At 47.1% G+C, this 21,740-nt stretch overlaps 1 protein-coding gene across 3 annotated transcripts in view; it reads right to left on the bottom strand.

Annotated features, from left to right (window-relative positions):
- Nucleotides 1-4,072: 4,072 nt before the first annotated feature.
- Nucleotides 4,073-21,740, bottom strand: part of ZHX3 (zinc fingers and homeoboxes 3) — a 64,617-nt gene continuing 46,949 nt past the window's right edge. For all 3 annotated transcript variants that reach the window (XM_042930963.1, XM_042930962.1, XM_042930964.1), the window contains 2 exons: nt 5,738-8,775; nt 4,073-4,341 (listed from right to left, as the gene is read on the bottom strand). In XM_042930963.1, coding sequence (XP_042786897.1) covers nt 4,331-4,341; nt 5,738-8,597 — 2,871 coding nt within the window. In that variant the 5' untranslated portion in view covers nt 8,598-8,775 and the 3' untranslated portion in view covers nt 4,073-4,330. The remainder of the gene's footprint in view (nt 4,342-5,737; nt 8,776-21,740) is intronic.

Below are 21,740 nucleotides of genomic sequence, written 5' to 3'. Positions count from 1 at the left end.
ATCGTCACCTCTACCCAGGCACTTGGCCCAAATCAAAACCCATCACTTTGCTGAGACGTTGCCTAGTTTTCTCAGTCCTGGTGTCGCACAGCCTGGCTGTTCTAAGTGGCCAGAGAAACAGCACGATGGTTACCTCAGATCGAAGCCGGGCTTGGGGAGGGGTCCATTCAAAAGAAAGCTCGGCTCCCCACTCCCTGCTTTCTCAGGTGCCAGACGGTCCCCAAGCCATGCGGAGATGCGCCCCAAGGTCTGGGCAGGAAGAAGGCTGGGCGAGCCTGTGCTCCTCAGCAAAGCAGTGGAGTCAGGAGACCTGGAGACTGGGCCCCAGGCAGTAGTGAGGAGAGCCCAGCCCTGTTTGCCTCCTGCCCCAGGAAGCTGCTGGCTCTGGCCTGGAAGTAGCTGTGTGGACCCTAGCACATCTACAGGATTTTTCTTCTCTGGCTTACAACTGAGCCTTCCACATTGATAAGATAAAGGAAAATGTAAACTTAATACAAAAGGTGGGTCAAATCAATAACCTGCCCTGAGTAAACTCTGAGCAAGGAAAAGGGGGGAAAATTAGAAAAAACCCAAATTTCAGGTTTGGTTTGGCTGGTTCTCTTCTACAAAGTGCCTTTATCCACGTGGGCTGTGGCATTTAAACTGACAAAGCTGCTCCAACCCAAGGATCTCGGTACAAGAAGAGAACAGGCAGACACAAGGCAACAGGGCCGAGAGCGGGCAGCACAGGCAGGCTGCCGAGGAGGGTGTGCGGACAAGGCGAGCACCCAGCCAGAAAGGCTAACGCCCACCCTCCATGGAAGGCGGCCCGGCACAGATGTCCCAGAGCCAGAGGGGAGAGGGAGGTGACACAGGACCTGTGCAGGATAAGAGCCACAACTCAGCCTGGAAAACCTGCAGAAACTTCCCGGTGGGTCAGCCTCCCACGGCCAGCTCGGACGGCACCGTCAATACAGCACCCTGCCCAGCTCCTGCACCTGTCCTTCCGGAAAGCAGGCCTTCAGGTCCTGATGCTTTGGTCACCCACACAGCTTGGCCAAGCCAGGAGCTCTAAGTCACATGATGCTACCAAACCCCAAACACCCAACAGGCCATCCAACACTCTGGAACCCTCGACTCCCGAAAATGGGAACGCTCCGCTCAAATCAAAAAGCTCTTTAATAGTCAAGAATTAAAATAAGTAATCAAAATATGCAAAGTAGGGGCGCCTGGGTGGCTCGGTTGGTTAAGCATCCAACTTCGGCTCAGGTCATGATCTGGCAGTTCGTGGGTTTGAGCCCTGTGTCGGGCTCTGTGCTGACAGCTCAGAGCCTGGAGCCTGCTTCGGATTCTGTGTCTGTCTCTCTCTCTGCCTCTGTCCCAATTTGCGCTCTGTTTCTCTCTCTCAAAAAAAAAAAACACATGAAAAAAATTTTTTTAAATATGCAAAGTGTATGTATCATAAATTCAGATTTCTCTGATCAGAATGATGATCTAGTTTCACCTATTAAAACTGGATCTACAACTCCGTGTAAAAATATTAATAAACCAAACGTGCAAGACAGGCAACAAGAAACACCAAAGATTTTTACTACCGTGACAAGTCCAAGTGCGTCGGGAGAAGAGGGGAACGACCAGTCACTTTAGGAAACCCCGTCCCACCTCTCTCAGCTCTACAGCCCACAGACTGCCTTCTTAATGGAGGCGACGTCACAGACACCCTCCGGCGGTGTGCAAAACCGCAGTGATCTGTCTCACAACAGGACAGGGGCCCGACGCACAGGGTGCAGTTCCGGTTCTGGGCCAGCGTGCTTCCGCGTGCCGGGGCAGCTGTATTCCTCAAGCGCCCAAAGCCCTGTGCACCTGCTGCAACATCTCCTGGGCCACCTGCTCGCTGACCTGTCTCTCTTGCCTTCACCTTTCATTGTCTGAGGCTCCAACCCCACTACCCAATCCAGTCCAAGAGCACAGTGGGGGGAGGAACCATCCAGTCTGCGTGGCTCCTTACCTGGGCGGTCCTGCCATGTGCGGGGTGGCCCTGGGCGCCGGGAGAGCGAACATCTGTGAGGAAAACACGCCCAGGCGGCAGCACCGGACGGAGCTTTCCCACCTTTCAAAGACAGGCTGGTGCCGAGGCGGGGTCCCTATGTCCTGCACCAACTTGTCTACCACGTAATTCGTTTTTTGTTTTGCTGTTTGGGTTGTAAATGAAATACGAACACAAATTAAATAACCAAGAAAACCCTCTCTAAAGACACAACCCTCTGGCCAGTATGTGCAGGACTTGGAGCAAGGCCCGCAGGGTGGTGTCTCAGACACTGATGGTTTCCGGCTGGGCCACCCCAGCCGCACCTGGGATCCCAGCACTGCCTTCAACACAGGCTACTGTCCCCGGCACCCACACGCCACTAGATTCCTCAGGTGCACACCTCAGATGTACATCTTCTGAGTAAAGTATCAAAGTGAGTATTTGTCCTGTATCTGTGTGTATATATAAGTTAATCTGCATGTACATAAACACTAAAGGAAAAATCCCAGGTGTCTGTTCTCTGAAGGAAGAATCACTCACCACTCTTGGCAATTCTGGAAACAGGCCTTTGGGGCTAAAGAGCTTCACACTCAGATGGAAAGGACACAAACATGGGGTGCAAAACTTGCCAAGTACTCACTTGTTAACAACTAAGAGGTGGTCCCTACAGGGCCCGGGAGAAGAGAAGACACTTTAGAAGAACAGGGGCTCAAGGGCTTGGGGTTGGCAAAGACAGCTCCTCTCCTGGAAGGCAGAAGGCGCCACCACCACCTTCAGTCCTTGGAGCCAAGCCAGCACAGTGCCCCACGCAGTTCAGTTCCCGCGTGGGGTTGGGGAGAAGGACGACGCCTAGCCCACCACCAGGGTTTCTTGCCCAAAGGCCCTGCCACTCACCCAGCCTGGGCCCGGGAGGAGCGTGCTCATGAGGTCGCGGTGCTTTGGGAAGCGGGTGGTCCCCAGAAGGTGAGAAGTACACATGAGGGGCCTTCCGCCTGCCCCACCCTCCATCCGCTGCTCTCAGAGCAGCCCGTCTTGGGGAAAGAAGGATTTACCATGTAGTACAGCTCTGTAAGCAAGTTCCCCAGTGTTGCAAAAGCACCTTTTCCTGTGATTTTCTCAAAACAAAAAAAAACGGATGGGAGGATTAGGCTAAAGTAGACCAAGATTTTGTTTCCAAGTTTTGGGGACAAAAATGCAGAACTTGAAAAATCCTCACAAGCACCCGTCCGGTGATGTCCAGCACCCAGCCAGGCCCTTGGCTTGAGGGCCGTGAGTACTCTGGGCGTCCCGCCAGGAACCCCCGCGTGCAAGCCCACCCCAGCTCTGAGAACTCCGGAGTCCCAGATCCTGTCAGCTCTCACTCGGACTACTGGCTGAGTGCAGGTCTTCCTTCCCACCCAAAGGCAGCCTTGAAGCGAGTGTGGGTCAAGGGCTCTGAAAACCACAGCGGCCAAAGCCACCTGCCGGGGCTGCGCGCTTCCACCTTTTTCTCAATTTCCCTCTCACTCTCAACACATCTAGATTAAAAACAAAAACAAAAACAAAAATGTGGGCACATAGGTCAGTACATCAGGCTTGACAACAAACGTTTCTCTAAGGTGATTTGAGAACTGAAAAGTTCTGGTCCATGCTTCCGACGCCCATGAAAAAGGAGAAGGGCTGTAAGGACTTTCGGGCGGGACGAGCACGCGCCATCACGTACAAACCGCAGGGACCGGCGCTTCTGCACAGATTATCATCCCGCAGGGCGACGCGAGCCCGGCGTGACAGCAGAGACCTCTTCAAAAGCCCTGCCTTCGTGGAGGAGCGCACAGGTACGCCTCTGAGTGTGCGGTGCCCCCGGCCCGCTGCCGAGGGGACGCGTGGCCCCAGGGATCTCTAGAGAAGAGACACGGGGCATGTTCAGAGATGACGTAGACGGCAATGTACTGCTTGCTAACCAAAGTTTCTATGTAATGAAAGTGTTTACAATCTGACGTTTTATTAAATGTGTATAGGCAGATTTATATGTTAAAAACTTGATTTGTGTCTATGAATATGAAATCTGAACTATTTTATCCACTGGAAGGCAAAGGAAAGGTCCTACATTGTGGGAGGAAGAACTGACGAGGACTCTGCGATCCCCGCTGGCTGGCTCTCTTGGTGGTGGCGGGCCCAAGGTGGCAGTGGGCTCCGGGCTGGCAGCGACGCCTCCAGAAGCTCTCGTGTGTGCCCAGCGGCGGGCGTGGGAACAGCATGTGGCAGCGGAGAGTCGGGTGGAGCCCCTTCACGTGGCAGGCGGCATCCCAGACTGGCCAGTCCTTCAGTGTAATCAGTTCAAATTCAGTCCGTTTCTGAGGAGAGAACACATGCCTGTCACCTCCCCATTAGCTGCTGCTCGTATAGCCCCCAAAGCAGCCTGATCCTCACCGTGCCAGGGTGCTACCGCTGGCTCCACGGACCTCTTAATGCCACGAGCAATGCCTTCCTGCCAGCCACTCCTCCATTCTCCAGCCCAAGGGACCGTGACTCAAACCCATTCATCCCAACTCCAGGCTGGCCATTTTTTTTTTTTTTTTTAGTTGTGATAAAATATACATAACATAAAACTTACCATTTTAACTATTTTTGAACGTACAATTAAATGGCTTTAAATATATTCACAGGGCTGTGTAACCACCACCCTATTTCCAGCTAACCAAGAATACACTTAAGGGAAATTTTAATTTAAAACAAAAAATGAAATTAGTTTATTCTAGTTGCCAGCAAGCGAGGGTGGGCATTCCCGAGGGGCAGGCCCAGGGCTGGAGAAGGTGCCTGAGGCAACCAGCCCTGTGAAGCCACTCCTGTTCCCTGGGGCCCATCACTCCCTACAAGGACCTCAGTGACTCATGGGGGCCCAGAAGAAAACAAGGTCAAGTCTGGAAATATCAGGTCCTGGAACCAACTTCTAAATGTCCCCAGATTGGAGAATCTGAGAATCCAGATACTTCCTCAGTTTCCACAGCCTCCTGTGAAGAGCTAAGTTTCATCGCTCCTGGCCATCCTGTGATGAGGGAGGCCTCTACGGAGACACATACTCAAAGGTGGGGAGGGAAAGGACGGGCTGGGAACTCGGGTCAGGATCCAATACTGACAATGTGACTTATCTGTGGCTACAAAACTACCTTCAATAAAATCATCTCAAGTTTTCTTTCAAGTTCTAATAATCCCAGAAATATGATCCAGAGAAGCGGAGGAACAAAATGCAGGCTTTTGATTCCACAAGAAGGAAGATGACTTTCTATTACTTCAAATCAGAAAGAACAACAAATCAGAAAGAAATACAAATTTATAGGACTTTCATCATTTAAAAAAAAGCGCTTCACGTATCTGAGGACAATTAAAGCCCCTCCTTCCTTCTGCTTGCCAAGATGAGTTGAATTTCCTCAACAGCCCCACTGCTCTCTCCTACGCAGGGGTGGTGGGTCTGCCGGACTCAGATGGCGCTTTGACCTGTTCTCCGATTGCTAAGAAATGGCTAGAAAAGCTGGCACCCTCGTAGGTTCACTGTGTTCCCGCCCCCTGCACAGGTTTGGAGAAACGCGAAACAAAATAAAAACACAACTCTCCACCCTGTGTCAGAGTCACATCCTGTGCCGATCGCTCCTGCTGTGGGGCAGCCTCAGAGATGGCAGGCACCCCCGGGCCATCGGGGACCTCCTACCCTCCCCACGGAGGACGGCCCCGCACTCCCAGGGGCCTCCTTACCCAGCTCCAGTGCAGCCTGGGGACTCGGCGCGTCAGAGGGCTCCGAGCTGGCCTCGGGGGCTCCGGGCTCCCACGACTCACTGTTCTCCGACACCTCCGAGTACCCGTCACCAGTCCCTCTGTGAGCCGCCGCGGGCTCACCGGCGCCCTGGTCCTCGCCGCCCGTGTCCGCCACGGCCCGGGTCTCCTCGCCCATCTTCTCAGCGAACCACTGCTTGACCTGCTGGGAGCTCATCTGGGTCTTGTCGCACAGGCTCTGCAGGTCCCGCTCGAACAGTGTCTGGTGCCTCAGGTAGTAGTCCTGCAGCAGCTCCCGGCTGCCAGGGGCGACCGCCAGCAGCCCCGGGGGGAAGTTGCCCCGCTTGTAGTCCTCGTACCACTTGAGCTGGCCGTTCTTCAGGGCGTACCTGCTGTCTCCGAACCAGCGCACCACCTCGGGCCGCGGCAGGCCGGTCTGTGCCATGATGGAGTCGTAGTCCTGGTTGCTGGGCCACCGCGTCTGCACGAAGAGCTGCCGCAGCAGGTGCCGCTGCTGGGCCGTCTTCTTGCAGCTCGCCTTGCCCGGGGGCTGCTCGGCCGGCTCGCCGGGCCCGCCGTCCCCGGGCTCGCAGGCGCCCAGCCCCGGGAGCTCGCCCTTGCCGTTGGCTTCGGTGACTCGCAGGTTCTTGAGGTTGATCTTGATGGGGCTGACCTTGCGCTCGGCCAGCGTGTGGCCACCGGCTCCTTCTGGGGAGCCGTCTCCGCCAGGGACCCTCAGGTCGCCAGCCAGCTCCTCTTCTCCCACCTCGTCCTCCGCAGCCGCCGCCGCCTCCTCCGGAGCGGCGCCCTCATCGGCCCTCTTGGTGTCCTCGGCGCTCACTTTCTTGCGTCTCTCCGAGAACCAGCTGTCGATCTCCCTCCGAGTCATCTTGGTTTCAGTCCGCAGGCGGTCCAGCTCCTCATCGGGAGGAAGGGGGTTTTGTGCAAAACTGCTCTCCAGGGCTCGGAGCTGCTCGGGGGCTCGCTCCTTGTACCTGGTCGGCGTGAAGTCGGGGGTCTGGTGCCAGGCCTGCCGTCTGGCTGAAGGAGGGGCGGCCAGGGTGGCCGCCGGTGGGACGCAGGGCCCCTCCGGGGCCTTGGCCGCTGGGGCGAAGGGCGTGTCTGGCCCGGGCTCGAGGACGACGGGGCCATGGTCGCCGGGCAGCACGGGCCTGGAGCCCTTCAGGTTCCGGCAGTGGTACCTGCGGTCGCTGAACCACTTGCGCACCTCTCTGGTGCTGAGGCCCGTCACTTTGGTCAGATGCTCCACCTCGCTCTGGCCCGGGAACTGGTTCCGACAGAAGCTTCCTTTCAGAGCCGACAGCTGCTCATGAGACTTCTTGTTTTTGTAGATGCTGGCGTCGAGGAAGGCCTGGGAGGTGATGCTGGGGCACGCCGTGAGCAGCGACTGAGCCGCGTTCACCACCTTCACAGCTGACGTCGTGTTGGAGCACACCGTGTTGATGGGCGCCACGGCGGGCGGCTTGGGGACGGACGTGACTGCCGGCGGCAGGGACGAGCCAGGCGCCTGCAGCCCGTTGGCCATCAGCGGCTGAGTGACCAGCAGGCCACCTGCCGTGCCCTCTGGCTGCCCCACCACGTGGCCTGGGAGGGCGGCCTGGATGAGGTGTTGGACGCCGCCGGCATTGGCGACCAGGGGCGTGTTGAGGACGGTGATCGTGGGCTGGGGCACAGACTGAATGACCGTATTGAACATCTTCTTCCGGGCGTCCTCGATCTCCTCAGGGGACCAGCTGATGCCCTGCTTCAGCCTTTGGGCCGTGAACCAGATCTTGAGCTGTTCCTCCGGATACTTGGTGACCACAGTCAGATAGCAGAGCTCAGCTTTGGTGGGGTAGGGGAACTTGTGGAACGAGTTCTTCAGAAAGCTGTTGGAGTCCATGGCCGCGTTGTAGGTGGGGATGCTGCTCAGGGGGATCATCACCTTGGGGAGGGACTTGGATGTGGGCGGCGGCTGGTGGTGGTGCTGGGCGCGCCCGGGGGGTGGCTGCTGCAGGGGGAGGAACTGGGCGAGGCCGGCCGGCAGGACTGGCACCGCTCCCATCGGGGGCCCGTTGGCCACGTGTGGCGCTTTCGCCGAGCCGGCGGCTGGCTGACCGACCGGGACCGCCCCGTCGACAAAGGAGTGGTCCCCCTCCTTCGCCTCGGTCTCCCCTGCCGACGGGTTTGGTAAGGCCGCGTCACCGACAGGCTGACTGGGGATGTTCTCCTTGAGCGTATGAATTTTTTTGGCTTCAGCTTTGCCTTTCATTATCTTCATGATTGGGGTTTTGGTAATAATGATTTCGGCCTGTCCGTCGGTCCCTTCGGTGTTGGGCTCACTCGAGACGTCGGGAGTGCAGGTGCTCTCGGGGACACTCTGCTCCACGACTACATGATTGTCTGGCTTGGCCACATTCCACACAAAGCTGGCTTCCCCCGAGTGACACTTGGCGTTGTGCAGAGAAAGCCCCTCGGGAGTTTTTGCCAGAAAACTGCATTCAGTGCATACAAAAGTTGGGTCCTTGTTAAAGTCTGTGTGCTCTGAGTTCATGTGCCCCACAAATTGGGTTATGTCCTGGGATCTGAAGTCACAGTATCTGCAGGAATAGGAATAGCCGTCTAAAGTGCTCCGGTGCCCATTGGCCAGTGTGGTGCCATCGGTACTGCTGGGCGTCTGGGTCACCTCCCCACTGCCCCCGGCGGGCACTTCAGGGGGTGGCTCTTGCTGGGGCCCCTCAGGCAAGGCCTCAGCCGGCTGGGCCTCCACACCGGTCTCCTGCAGCACCACCGCCTTCACCGGGATCATACACGGAGTGGTGGATTTCCTCTTGCTGGCCATGGCGACCACCGCTCTGGCTGATCGGGGTCGGGGGCGGGGGGGCGGGTGGCAGGAGAGAGAGCTTGTCCTGTCCAGGGCCTCACTGTGGAAGTTCCGGCTGCTCCATGAGGGCCAAAGAAACGGTTTCTGAGGGCAGTTTTTTCAGTTGTTTGCAGAAGGCAAGTTTTTCCTATTAAACCTAAGGAGGAAGAGAAAACGGTGATTACGACCTCTCGGGCTCTGGCCACGCACTTCTCAGATGCCCACACACACTCAACTGCTTGCCTCCGATCACTGGGGCCTTTTCCCAAAGAAGGTCACCAGCAGCTTGAATGTGAAGCCCCCCAAACACTAACAAAATCGTGCCCCAAAGAGTGCCCTGGGGGTGTTCCAGGGGATGTTCCATGCCCTGACAGACTTAAGCCATGCATTTTGTTTTGTATTTCCCTCTGTGTTCTTGTATTAAGTTACTCAGATTCAAAAGCCAAACAACAACAACAAAATAATCCTGTTTTGGACGCCCAAATTAATTCTGACCATGTCAGAGTGAGAACAAAACATCCTAGTGTAATTCTTGTTTAAATGTTTGGGCCAACAAGGGTTTTTCTTTTCATAGCCTTCCCACATATGACAACAAGACACCGCCTCTGCCTCCCCCAAGCCGGGCCCAGAGGCCAAGTCAGCCTCAGTGTGCGAAGTGGGTGCGGGGCTGCTGGCTGCCACAGGAGCCGGGCCTCCCTTTGCGGCCTTTCCCTGTCGGCTGCCCTATCACACCCGGTCCAGGCCACGGAAGGGGGAGCACCTCCTAGTTACTGGCTGTACCCCAGACCGAAGCCGAAGCTCGGAGGGCCAGGGGAGCCACGGACCCACTTTGCGGTGCAGGAGTTCAGACTGTGGCGTCACCTTGGGTGTGCATAATACACGTGACCTAGCATCGTGCTTACTTCCCTTTATATTTCCTTTGGTGCCTTTATTGTTCCTTAAAAGAAACAAACAAAACACTTTAACATCTTTGATCATTTGAAATTTGTTTCAAGGGCGCCTGAGTGGCTCAGTCGGTTAAGCGTCCGACTCTTGGTTTCGGCTCAGGTCATGATCTCGCGGCTCGGTTCGTGAGTTTAAGCCCCACATCGAGCTTCAGGCTGACAGTGCAGAGCCTGCTTGGGATTCTCTCCCCCCCCCCCCCGCCCCTCCCCTGCGCGCGCGCTCTCTCTCTCTCCCTAAATAAACTTATTTTTTTTATTTTTTTTTAATGTTTATTTTTATTTCTGACAGAGAGAGAGAGAGAGAGAGAGAGAGAGAGAGGGAGAGAGAGACAGACAGAGCATAAGCCGGGGAGGGGCAGAGAGAGAGAGGGAGACACAGAATCAGAAGCAGGCTCCAGGCTCTGAGCTGTCAGCACAGAGCCTGACGTGGGGCTCAAACTCACAGACTATGAGATCACGTCCTGAGCAGAAGTCGGACGCTCAACCGACTGAGCCACCCAGGTGCCCCAAAATTCTTTTTTTTAATTTTTTTTTTTTACATTTATTCACTTTTGAGAAACAGAACATGAGCAGGGAAGGGGCAGAGAGAGGGAGACACAAAATCCGAATAAAAAGAATTTTTTTTCAATGAAATTTGTTTCAAATGTTGGAGTGATTGGTTTATTTACATATAAAATCATTATAATTCTTTCATGAGATGCCATGAGAAAAGTGTTTCTGGGACCCCTATTATTAACATAGCAAACTGCAATACTGGTAATGACTAAAATAAATAGTAATTCTAATTCCAAAATCACCTTATCATCAGTATTTGGATTTAATATGAAAATGTAAAGAGACAAAATATCTCTACTCAAGTTCTTAAATACTCACAGCAAACTATTTTTCTGTAAGTCTAACCCTGATGATCATGACGATAAAAAATAATTCCTGTTAAAAAAAAAGTTGGGTGGGATAAGAATAAGCACACCAGACCTGACTACTTGTCGCCATTTCTCCCACTGATTTGAAATATCATGCACACTTTTTTTAAACTGAATTTTTAATTGTTAGGTAAAATACCTTAAAATTGATATTTAAGATAAAATATCAGTATTAAATAAAATAGATGAAACTAAAACTACCTGTAATTTTGTATACCCTTCAACCTAGTCCAAATGTCTTAACACATATTTTAGTCATACAAGGCACATACTTGTGTTTCGTTTTTGTTTTTTTTAAGTTTACTTATTTATTTTGAGAGACAGAGACAGCACCAGTGGGGGAAGGGAAGAGAGAGATGGTGAGAGAGAATCCCAAGCAGGCTCCACGCTGTCAGCACAGAGCCCGACGCAGGGCTCAAACCCACAAACCACAAGACCATGACCTGAGCCAAAATCAAGAGTCAGACGCTCAACTGACTAAGCCACCCAGGTGCCCTGTGTTTCATTTTTTTTAAATTGAAGATTTCATCATAAACATTTTCATTAAGCTTCCTAATATTATTCAATAGTTGACTAATAAGGTCCCACTATGAACTTAATCACCCTCCCTGCTACTGAACTGGCTTCCAGTGTCCCACTGTCACTGACAGTGAAATGACCTCTGGGCATAGATAGGATGTATTTTTTCTATCATCCTGAGGCTAAAGGCACAGAAATGGGTTTATCACCTCCACAAGTATCAACATTTCTAACATCCTCTATTACTGGCAAACATTTTAAAGCAAGTGCTTTACAATTCCAAATCAGGAAAACTAAGCATAATGCAATTCTGTACACAGTGAGCAAATCAGATTTCCAGAGAAGTCACTGGGGACATCAAATAGAATATCTGAAAGTGCAAGTTACATAAGAAAAACCAGGTGAACTGGACTCCGTCAAAATTCAAACCGGTTGTGCTTCAAAGGCTGCCAGCAAGATAGTGACAAAGACAACTCACAGAAGGGGAGAATTTATTTGCAAGTCCTCCATCTGATAAGGGGCTTGTATCCAGCATATACGAAGAACTCTTACAACTCAACAATAAAAAGACAACCCAATTAAAAATTGGCAAAGGATTTGAACAGACCTTCTTCCAAAGAAGATCTACAAATGGCCAATAAGCATTAAAAAGTGCTCAACATCATTAGTCTTCAGGGAAGTGAAAAACCAAAACCACAAGGAGATACCACATCCCCACTGGGATAGCTACAATCACAGTGACAAATAACACGTACAGGTGGAGATGGGGGGAAGTCAGAGCCTTCGTACATTGCTGGCAGGACATAAGATGCCACAGCCACTTTGTAGATTAGTTGGCAGTTCTTCGACTTCACGTTAAATACCGAGTTACCAGAAAACCCAGTAATTCCAGTGCTAGGTATATACACAGAAGTAAGAATATGTTCACACAAACACTCGCACACAAACACTCATGGCATCACCATCGCAATAGCCAAAAGGTGGAAACAATCTCAATGTGCACCAACAGATGGATGAATAAACAACATTTGGTACGTCTATGTAACTGGCTTATTATTATGCTGTAAAAAGGAACGAAGCACTGTTAAAATGCCCCAACACAGACAGAAACATGGTAACTGCAAGTAGGCAGCTCCAAAATGCCACATTATATGACCGCATTTGTAGGAAGTGCCCTGAAGAGGTAAATCCAAAGTGACAGAATGTAGAGTGGTGGTTGCCAAGGGCTGAGGGGAGAACGAGGAGTGACTGCTAACGCGTACGAGGTTTCTTTTGGGGTGATGAAATGTTCTAAGAACATGAAACGTTCTGAGATAGTTGTGATGATTGCAAAAAAACGTGAATATGCTGAAAACCACGAGAAGGACATCAAACCCAAGAGAGGTGGAGGATAGAAAGCTCTAGCACTCAGTTCTGTAGAAGAAGGGCATCATTCCCACTTATGAGGTCCCTATACAGGTGACATCATTTATCTGTGACACTTCCTGATTTACCTTGGTCCTCTTTTCTGTCCTGGGTAAAGATGAACAGCAGAGGTCGTGAACCTAAGGCTGGAGAGGAGGGAGAGAAGGAAGAGAATGCACAGCCACCAGCGAACAGCAGCCCCGGGGGCAAACGAAGAGACCATGTGCTCACCTGAAGGTGGCAGCCAGCAGAATTCAGGGGCAGGAAAGCACACAGCTCTGTCTACAGGGCGCAGGCACCCGAGACACTGCCATCACTGAGGTTTGGGATGGGGCTGGGCTTCACTGAGGAAGAGTTAAATTACGTTCCTGGCAATTTAGGCTGGGAGGTGGCCAACATAAAGATGGATTTGACTGGGGGACAAATACCCATGGCATTGAAAATTAAGTCTCAAAGTAGCCCCAAATTGTCATTCAAGTCAATGACCAAGGAGAGCAGTAACGATTCTGAGTGGGCCAGGGGTCAACGCTGAAGGTACCTGCAACGTAACGGTAGTGGGGGTAGAGTGGCCATACTTGCCAAAGTGTAGAGTGTTCGGTACTGCGGGAGGCATGTATATACACATCTTCTCAGTCCATTCCCACAACAAACCCTGGAGCAGGAACTACTATCATTCCCATTTTACAGACAAGAAAGGCAAGGCTCAGAGAAGACAGTAACCGCCTGAAGGGCACACAGCTGGGAAGCAGCAGAGACGGCCCAGGAACCTGGCAGTCTGGCTCCAGAGCCGGCAGCCTTAACCATTCCACACACACACATTGAGTAACCACAACATTGTTGGAATAAGGGGTGCGCAGGACTTTCAAAAATGCTGTTTCCCCCTTGATATTTATTAGGAAAAATTTTAAACATGCAACCAAGCTGAAGGAATTTTACAGTGAACACCCATATGCTCACCAAGTGGATGCTTACCGTGGGGCTGTTTTTAGCAACATTACCTTACCTTTAGGTAAGTTGAGTTTGCTTACTTGTCATGCATTTTTAACAGGGCATCCAATAAAAGAGGTACTTAAAGGGTAAAGCCCCAATTATCTAAAAAAACATTCATCCACAAGACTTTCATGGACCAGCTCTGACAAACGAGGCTCTAATTACCACGTGGAACTCCTAACTCAAGCCCTGAGTGACACTGGTGGATATAAATGCAAGGTTTTAAGCTGCCAAAGAGCCACAGACAAGGTCCAGGTGACAACTGCATGCTCATCATTCTTTGTAGAATCTTTTCTATACTCTGTCTTGAAAATTCATCTTGTAATTTTTTTTTAATAAGAAAAGCATCTAACTTAAAAAAAATTTGTTTAATGTTTATTTATTTTGAGAGAGAGAGAGAGAGAGAGAAGAACAAGTGAGCAGGGGAGGGGCAGGGAGAGGAAGAGGTAGAGAGACGGGTGAGGAGGAAACATGAGCGGAGGAGGGGCAGAGAGAGAGGGAAAGAGAGGATCCCAAGCAGGCTCTGTGCTGTCAGCATGTAGCCCGATGCAGGGCTTGAACTCACGTACTGTGAGATCATGACCCGAACTGAAATCGAGAGTCGGATGCTTAACCCACTGAGCCACCCAGGCACCCCTAGCATATAACTTTTTGAAAAGTCTGTCTTTGGGAATTCAGAGCCGCTCAATTCACTAAATTAGCAAAGTTGCAGCTATTAATCGCTACCTTTCAATACTACAAAATATCCATGTGGGGCTTGAAAAAAATGTTTATAGATCAAATTCTTAAAGTGTTTAACTTTACATTATAGATAAGAACTTTTTTTGTTGTTTTAATTCTGAGGAAGGAACTAGAAGCACAATGAGCTCAACAGGAGGACTCAACGTTTCGAAAGGCGACTCTCAGCAGACTCCTTCCAAGTCTGGCTGCCCTCCTAAACACACAGCCCACGACTTATCAGTAAGAACGGGAACCATGGGAGCAGCTGGCAGAGTTACAGAAACAGAACTTCACGGAGAGATCGTGGCATACTGCTCGTGGTTTTGAAAGATCAAACAGAGGACCACACAGGGGAAGAACCGGACTTCTATAATGAGGCTGGTTCGACAGATATGGGTATAGTCGAATATTTTACAGTGATCATCTTCCTATTTCGGGGGGCACAGTATGCTTTATTGAGACTGCCTGACGGGGCAGGGCTCCCCAAGCCCCTCCCCTTTTTTGGGTGTCTGTAGGGAAACTGTGTAGACGTTGGGGTCCTCGGTGCACGGGCCCCGGAGGTCATCTGACACACCAAGGACTGGGCTGCCTCCTACGACTGTAACAGTGATACCCACTCTTCCAACTTCGCATTCTCTTAAAAACCGCCATGGAACAGACCGCAAAGGCGGTCCTGTGGTATAACAGACGTTGTGTACATCTCAACTTTATCCAAGACAAAAACTTGCAGGTAGCCTTCTCTTTTTTTAAAAAAATTGTTAGCAATAGAGATTTACATTGAGATTTACCCTTTTTACTTCCTCTTTCAAATTATGCTCTTTATGTAGAAACTTCTCTCTCTCAGAAACAATGAACTGAAGTAAAATTCGTCCCTATTCACCCCAAAGACAGCTGGTGTTAACAACCTGGTGTCCATTTTTCAAATATGTTTTCTAGGCATAGATTATTATAACCACTTTTTAAACAACAAAATATGGAGTTGTATTTTACACCCCATTCTGCTCCTCGGTGTCTTCCGTGACAATGGGAAGAGTGGCAGAGTCCACAGTTTATATCATGCTTTTATTTTTTTTACGTGTATTTATTTTGAGAGGGACCGAGACAGCAAGAGTGGGGGAAGGGCAGAGAGAGAGGGAGAGAGACAGAATCCCAAGCAGGCGCCGCACTGTCAGCACAGAGCCCGACGTGGGGCTCGAACCCACGAACAGTGAGATCATGACCCGAGCCAAAACCAAGAGTCAGATGCTTAACTGAGCCACCCACGCACCCCTCAGCTCGCTCTTTGAAATGATGTTCTAATTATGGGTGCATCATAATTTACTTAACCAATCCAGCTGTTAGCAGACATCTGCACATTTCTCTAGTTTTTAAGCTATTAGAGGCAATGGCTCAAAAACTGTCCCTGCATGTATTTTTGTGCTTTTGAGAATTTCTAAAATTCTGACTTTCTTATAAGAATTTCTTACTAGTAAAATATTGTTAGTAAAATACAAAGTTGTCCTCCAAATAGATATGATTTTCACTCTCGCCACCAGAGAACTAGAGTGCCCTCACTATCACTGCATATAGTTACTATTTCTAGTCTTTGCTAATTTGACACACAAAAAACTGGTCACGATTGTTTTAACTTGCATTTCTTTACAGGCATGGCTGAAAACCTTCTCACATATCATTGACATTTTGTAACAAATTCTTTTTGTCCATTGTTCTAGGGGATTTTGAGAGTCCTCCATATATATTTTTTTATTCCAGGATAGTTAACATATAGTGTGCTGTATTAGTTTCAGGGGTACAACATAGTGATTCAACAATCCCATATAGTACTCAGTGCTCATCATGACCGACAAGTGTACTCTTAATCCCCTTCAATAGTTTCCCCCATCCCGCCATCCACCTGCCCTCTGGTAACCATCAGTTTGTTCTCTCTAGGGAAGAGTCCATTTTTTGGTTTGTCTGTTATTTATTTTTTTTCCATTTCTTAAATTCCACATATGAGTGAAATCACAGGATATTTGTCTTTCTCAGACAGACTTATTTTGCTTAGCATTATAGAGAGTCCTCCATATATTAAGGAAATTGGCTCATAATCTGTCATAAATGAAGCTGTGGTTTATGCCAAGATTTCAAAGTGTCTTAAATATTAGAAAATTTCTTCAAAAAATTAATTTCATTAATTAATTAAAGGAGAAGAACCAAAAGAGCATTTAATAAGATTATACTCTCAATTTTTTTTTAAGAGAGAGAGAGAGAATGAATGAATAAATGAATGAATCCTAAGCAGGCTCCACACTCAGCACGGAGCCCGATATGGGTTCAATCCCACAACCCTGGGATCCTGACCTGAGCCAAAATCAAGAGTCAGACGCTCAACTGACTGAGCCACCCAGGCTCTCTCAATTTTTTATTGTGGTAAAAACCACACACTATAAAATTTACCATCTCAACTACTTTGAAGTGTCCAGCACAGTAAACTATATGCACATTCTCGTGTATCCTATCTCCAGAACTCTCTTCATCTTGCAAAACTGAAACTGTATACCCACTGAACAACAATGGATCCCTTTTCCCCCCTCCCTAACCCCTGGAAACCATCATTCTACTTTCTGCTTCTGTGAGTCCAGCAAATTTAGATACCTCATAAAAGTAGAAGCATGCAGTATTTGTCTTTGTGTGACTGGCTTCTTTCACTTGGGATAATGTCCTCAAAGTTAATTCGTGTTATACCATGTGACAGGATTTCCTTCCTTTTTAAGGATGAATAGCATTCCATTGTACATATATGCCACATTTTATCCATTCATCTTTTGAAGAATATTTAGGATGCTTCCATGTTTGGCCTATTGTGAATAATGCTGTTGTGAACAAGGGTGTACAAATATCTCTCTGAACCCCGGCTTTTGATACTTTTGGATATATACCCCGAAGTAGGCTTGCTGGACATATGGTAATTCTATTTCTGATTTTCTAAGAAGCTTCATAATATTTTCCATAGCAGCTACACCATTTTACATTCCCACCAACAATGAATTTCTCCACATCCTCACCAACACTTGTTATTTTCTGTTTGTTTCTTTGTTTGTTTGTTTGTTTTAATGGTGACCACCCTAACGTGTATGAGGTAATACCTCATTTGGTTTGATTTGAATTTCCCTAATGATTAGTGATGCTGAACATCTTTGCATATACTTGTTGGTCATTTGTACAGTTTCTTTGGAGAAAAGTCTATTCAAGTGCTTGGTTCATTTTTCAATCAGGTTATTTGTTGTGTTATAGGATTTCTTTATATATTCTAGACACTAATCCTTATCAGATAAACACAGTTTGCAAGTATTTCCTCCTATTCCATAGGTCACCTTTTCAGTCTGTTAGATTGTTTCCTTTGAGGTGCAGAAATTTTTAAGTTTGATATAGTCAAATCTGATAGTCAAATTTGTCTATTTGTCTATAGTCATTGTCTATTTTCGCTTTTATTCTTGTGCTTTCCATGTCATATCCAAGAAATCATTATCAAACCAATGTCATGAAGCCCTCACCCCTATATTTTCTTCTTGAAGTTTTATAGTTTCAGCTTTTATGTTTAGATCTTTCATCTATTTTGAGTTAATTTTTGTATATGGTGTGAGGTAACGGTCCAACTTCATTCTTTTGCACGTGGAGATCCAGTTTTTCCTGTACCATTTGTTGAAGGGACTATCCTTTCTCCATTGTGCAGTAGCCTTGGCACACCTGTTGGAAATCATTTAACTACATATGCAAGAGTTTATTTCTGGGCTATTATTCTGTTCCATTGGTCTATGTCCATCTTTATGCCAGTACCATACCATTTTTCTTACTGTAGCTTTGTAATATATTTTGAAATTAGGATTTGTTAGGCCTCCAGCTTTGCTTTCTTTTCTCAAGACTGTTTTGGCTATTCAGGGTCCTTTGAAATTCCATATGAATTTCAGGATTTTTCCCATTTCTGCAAAAAAAAAATGCCATTAGGATTTTAATAAAAATTGCATTGAATCTGTAGATTGGTTTGAGTAGTAAGGACATTTTAGCAACATTAAGTCTTTTAATCCATGAACATAAGATGTCCTTCTTTTTACTTGGGTCTTCTTTAGTCTCTTTTGATACTGTTTTGTAGTGTTTGGTGTATGAGTCTTTGGGCTCTCTAGTTATTTTGTTCTTTTGAGGTGACTGTAAATGAGTCTGTTTTCCTATTTAGATTTTTCACTTCTAGTATATAGAAACACAACCGATTTTTGTGTGTTGATTTTGTGTCCTGCAACTTTGCTGAATTCTTTTGTTATGACAGTTATTTTTGTGGAAGCTTAAGGTTTTCTACATATATGATCATATCATCTGTGAAGAGAGATAATTTGACTTCTTCCTTTCCAAGTTGGATGCCTTTATTTTTCTTGACTAATTGCTCTGCTAAGATTTCCGGTAGTATGTTGAAATAGAAGTGGTGTGAGTGGGCATCCTTGACTTGCTCCTGATCTTAAAGGAAAAGCTTTCAGTTTTTTACCATTAAGCATAATGTTAGCTGTGGACTTTTCATATATGGCCTTTATTATGTCGAGGTAATTACCTTCCATTCCTAGTTTTTGGAGTGTTATCATGAAAGATGTCTAATCTTATCAAGTGCTCTTTCTGCATCAATTGAGATAATCCTATGGTTTTGGTCCCTCAGTCTGTTAATGTGGTATATTACATTAATTTTCATATGTAGTACATTCCTTGGGTTCCAGGAATAAGCCCACTTGGTTATGGTATATAATCCTTTTAATGCGCTATTGAATTTGATTTACTAGTATTTTGTTAAGCACTTTTGTATCAACAGTAATCAGAAATATGGTCAGTAGCTTTTTTGTTATATCTTTGTTTCAGTATCAGGGTAATGCTTACCTCATAAAATGAGTTTGGAAGTGTTCCCTTCTTTTCAATTTTTGGAAGAGTTTGAGAAGGTTTGGTGTCATTTTTTTAAATGCTTGGTAGAAATCTCCAGTGAAGCTGTCTGGTCCTGGGCTTTTCTTTGTGGAGAGCTTTTTGATTACTGATTCAAGTCTCCTTACTAGTTAGAAGTCTGACCAGATCTTTAATAGTTCCTCATCATCTAGTCTTGGTAGGTTGTGTGTTTCCAGGAATGTATCCATTCTTTCTAGGTTACCCAATGTGTTGGCATATAATTGTTCCTAATAGTCTCCTGTGATCCTTTTAATTTTTGTGGCATCAGTACTGTCTTCTCTTTCATCTCTGATTTTTGTCATTGGGTCTCCTCTCTTTTTTCTTAGTCTGGCTAAGGGCGTGCCAATTTGTTTTAAGGGTGTGCCAAAGTTTGTTGATCTTTTCAAAAAACCAACTCTGTTTCATTGGCTTCTATTGTTTTTCTATTCTGTTTTATTTTTGCTTTAATCTTTATTGTTCTCTTCCTTCTGCTAACTTTGGGATTAGTTTGTTCTTTTCCTAGTTCCTGGAGGTGCAGAGTGAGTTGTTGATTTGAGATCTTCCTTTTTTTAAATGTAGGCATTTACCACTATAAATGACCCTCTTAGTACTGCTTTTGCTGCATCCATAAGTTTTGGTATGTTATGTTTGTGTTTTCATTTGTTTCAAGATATTTTCCAGTTCCCCTTGTGATTTCTTTGACCCGTTGGTTGTTCAAGAGTGTGTTGTTTAGTTTCCACATATTTGTGGATTTTCCAGTTTTCTTTTTGCTAGTGATTTGTTTCATTTCATTTCATCTCATTTCCAACCACAAAGAAATGTGGTTGGAAAAGGCACTTGGTATAATTTCAATCTTTTAAAATTTGTTAGGGCTTTGTTTTACGTCCTAATATATGATCCATCCCAGAGAATGTTCCAGGTGCACTTGAGAAGAAGGCACATGCACATTCTGCTGTTGTTGAGTGGAGGGCTCTGTATGTGTCTCACAGGTCCAAATGGTCTCTACTATTGTTTAGGTCTAAACTCTCATTTTTTAAAAGATTTAGGAAATGAAGGAAAAAAAGAGGGAAACGTCCTGAGATAAAGGATTTCTACTAGAAACCACAACAAACATTACACCTAGTAGTGAAACACTCAACTCAGGAACAAGAATTCCCACTATCATTATTTAACATTGTAATGGGATCCTAGACAATAAGATGAGACAAACTGGTGTTATTTGCACATGAGTAAGAAAATCTCCTGAAAAACTGTTATAACTAATAAGAGGACTGGGTAAGAGGATGAGATAGGGGCTCCTAGGTGGCTCAGTCCGTTAAGCGCCCAACTCTTGATTTCGGCTCAGGTCATGATCTCATGGTCATGAGATCGAGCCCCACATTGGGCTCTGTGCTGATAGTGCAGAGCCTGCTTGGGATTCTCTCTCTCTGCCCCTCCTCTGCTTATGCTATCCCTCTCAAAACATAAATAAGCTTAAAAAAATGATGAGATACATTTGCAATACACACAAATCATTACATTTCCCCTACGCCAAAAATAATCCATTAGAGAAGGAAATGGGAGGGGGTGGTGGAGAGCCCATTCACATTAACAACCAAAACTGGAAAAGATCTCAGAATAAACCTTTGTAAAAACACGGGCAATATCTATATGGCAATAACTCCAAAACTCTAACAAGAACAAAAAAGAAGACCTAAATAAGTGGAGAGTCATAGTATATTCCTGGAGGCAAAGATTCAGAACTATGTAGATGTCAGTCCTCTGTAGATTAATCTCTAAATCCAGTACAATCACAATCACAATCAAAATGCCAGCAGGTAATGCAAGTACTGTAAAATGGGGATGGTAAAGTCTAGGTGATGAGGATGTGGGTGTTCACTATAAAATTAGTTCAATTTTTCTGTATGTCTGAAAGTTTTTATTAAAAAAATGTTTGAGGAATTGCCATCAAGATTCTTCATAGGATTTGACAAGCTAAATCTGAAATTCCTCTGGAAGGCAAAAAGCACAAAACAGCTTTAAGTTTTAAAACTATTTAGATGAACTTGCTTTACAAGACATCAAAACATATTTTTTTATGTTTATTTATTTATTTTTCAGAGCACGCACAAGCAGGGGAGGGGGAGAGAGAAAGAGAGAGAGAGAGAGAGAGAGAGAGAGAGAGAGAGAGAGAGAGAGAGAGAGGGAGAGATGGAGACACAGAATCCAAAGGAGGCTCTGACAGCACAGAGGCCGGTGTGCGGCTCACACCGCAAGATCATGACCTGAGCCAAAGCTGGCTGCTCAACCGACTAAGCCACCCAGGTGCCCAACATCAAAACATATTTAAAACTTGAGGGGTGCCTGGGTGGTTAAGCATCCAACTCTTAATTTTGGCTCTGGTCATGATCTCATGGTTCGTGAGATCGAGACCTACCTTGGACTCTGCACTGACTTCGGGGCCTGCCTGGGATTCTCTCTCTTCTCTCTCTCTCCCCCTCTCTCTCTCCGCCCCTCCCTCGCTCGCTCTCTCAAAAATAAACATTAAAAAAACATTTAAAGCTTGAGTAATTAGAATAGTGTATTATCAGCATAAGAAATGATAAATGGATGAACAGATCATCTAGATACACTTTGCATATATGGAATTTTCAGAGTATGAAAACAGTGCTATTTTTAAATCAGTTGGGAAAGTGAGGCAAATTAATAAG

Source organism: Panthera leo, chromosome A3, assembly GCF_018350215.1.
Source record: "Panthera leo isolate Ple1 chromosome A3, P.leo_Ple1_pat1.1, whole genome shotgun sequence".
NCBI lineage: Eukaryota > Metazoa > Chordata > Mammalia > Carnivora > Felidae > Panthera > Panthera leo.
The sequence above is the reverse complement of the archived record's forward strand: the minus strand, read 5'-3'. Positions and strand labels throughout refer to the sequence as shown.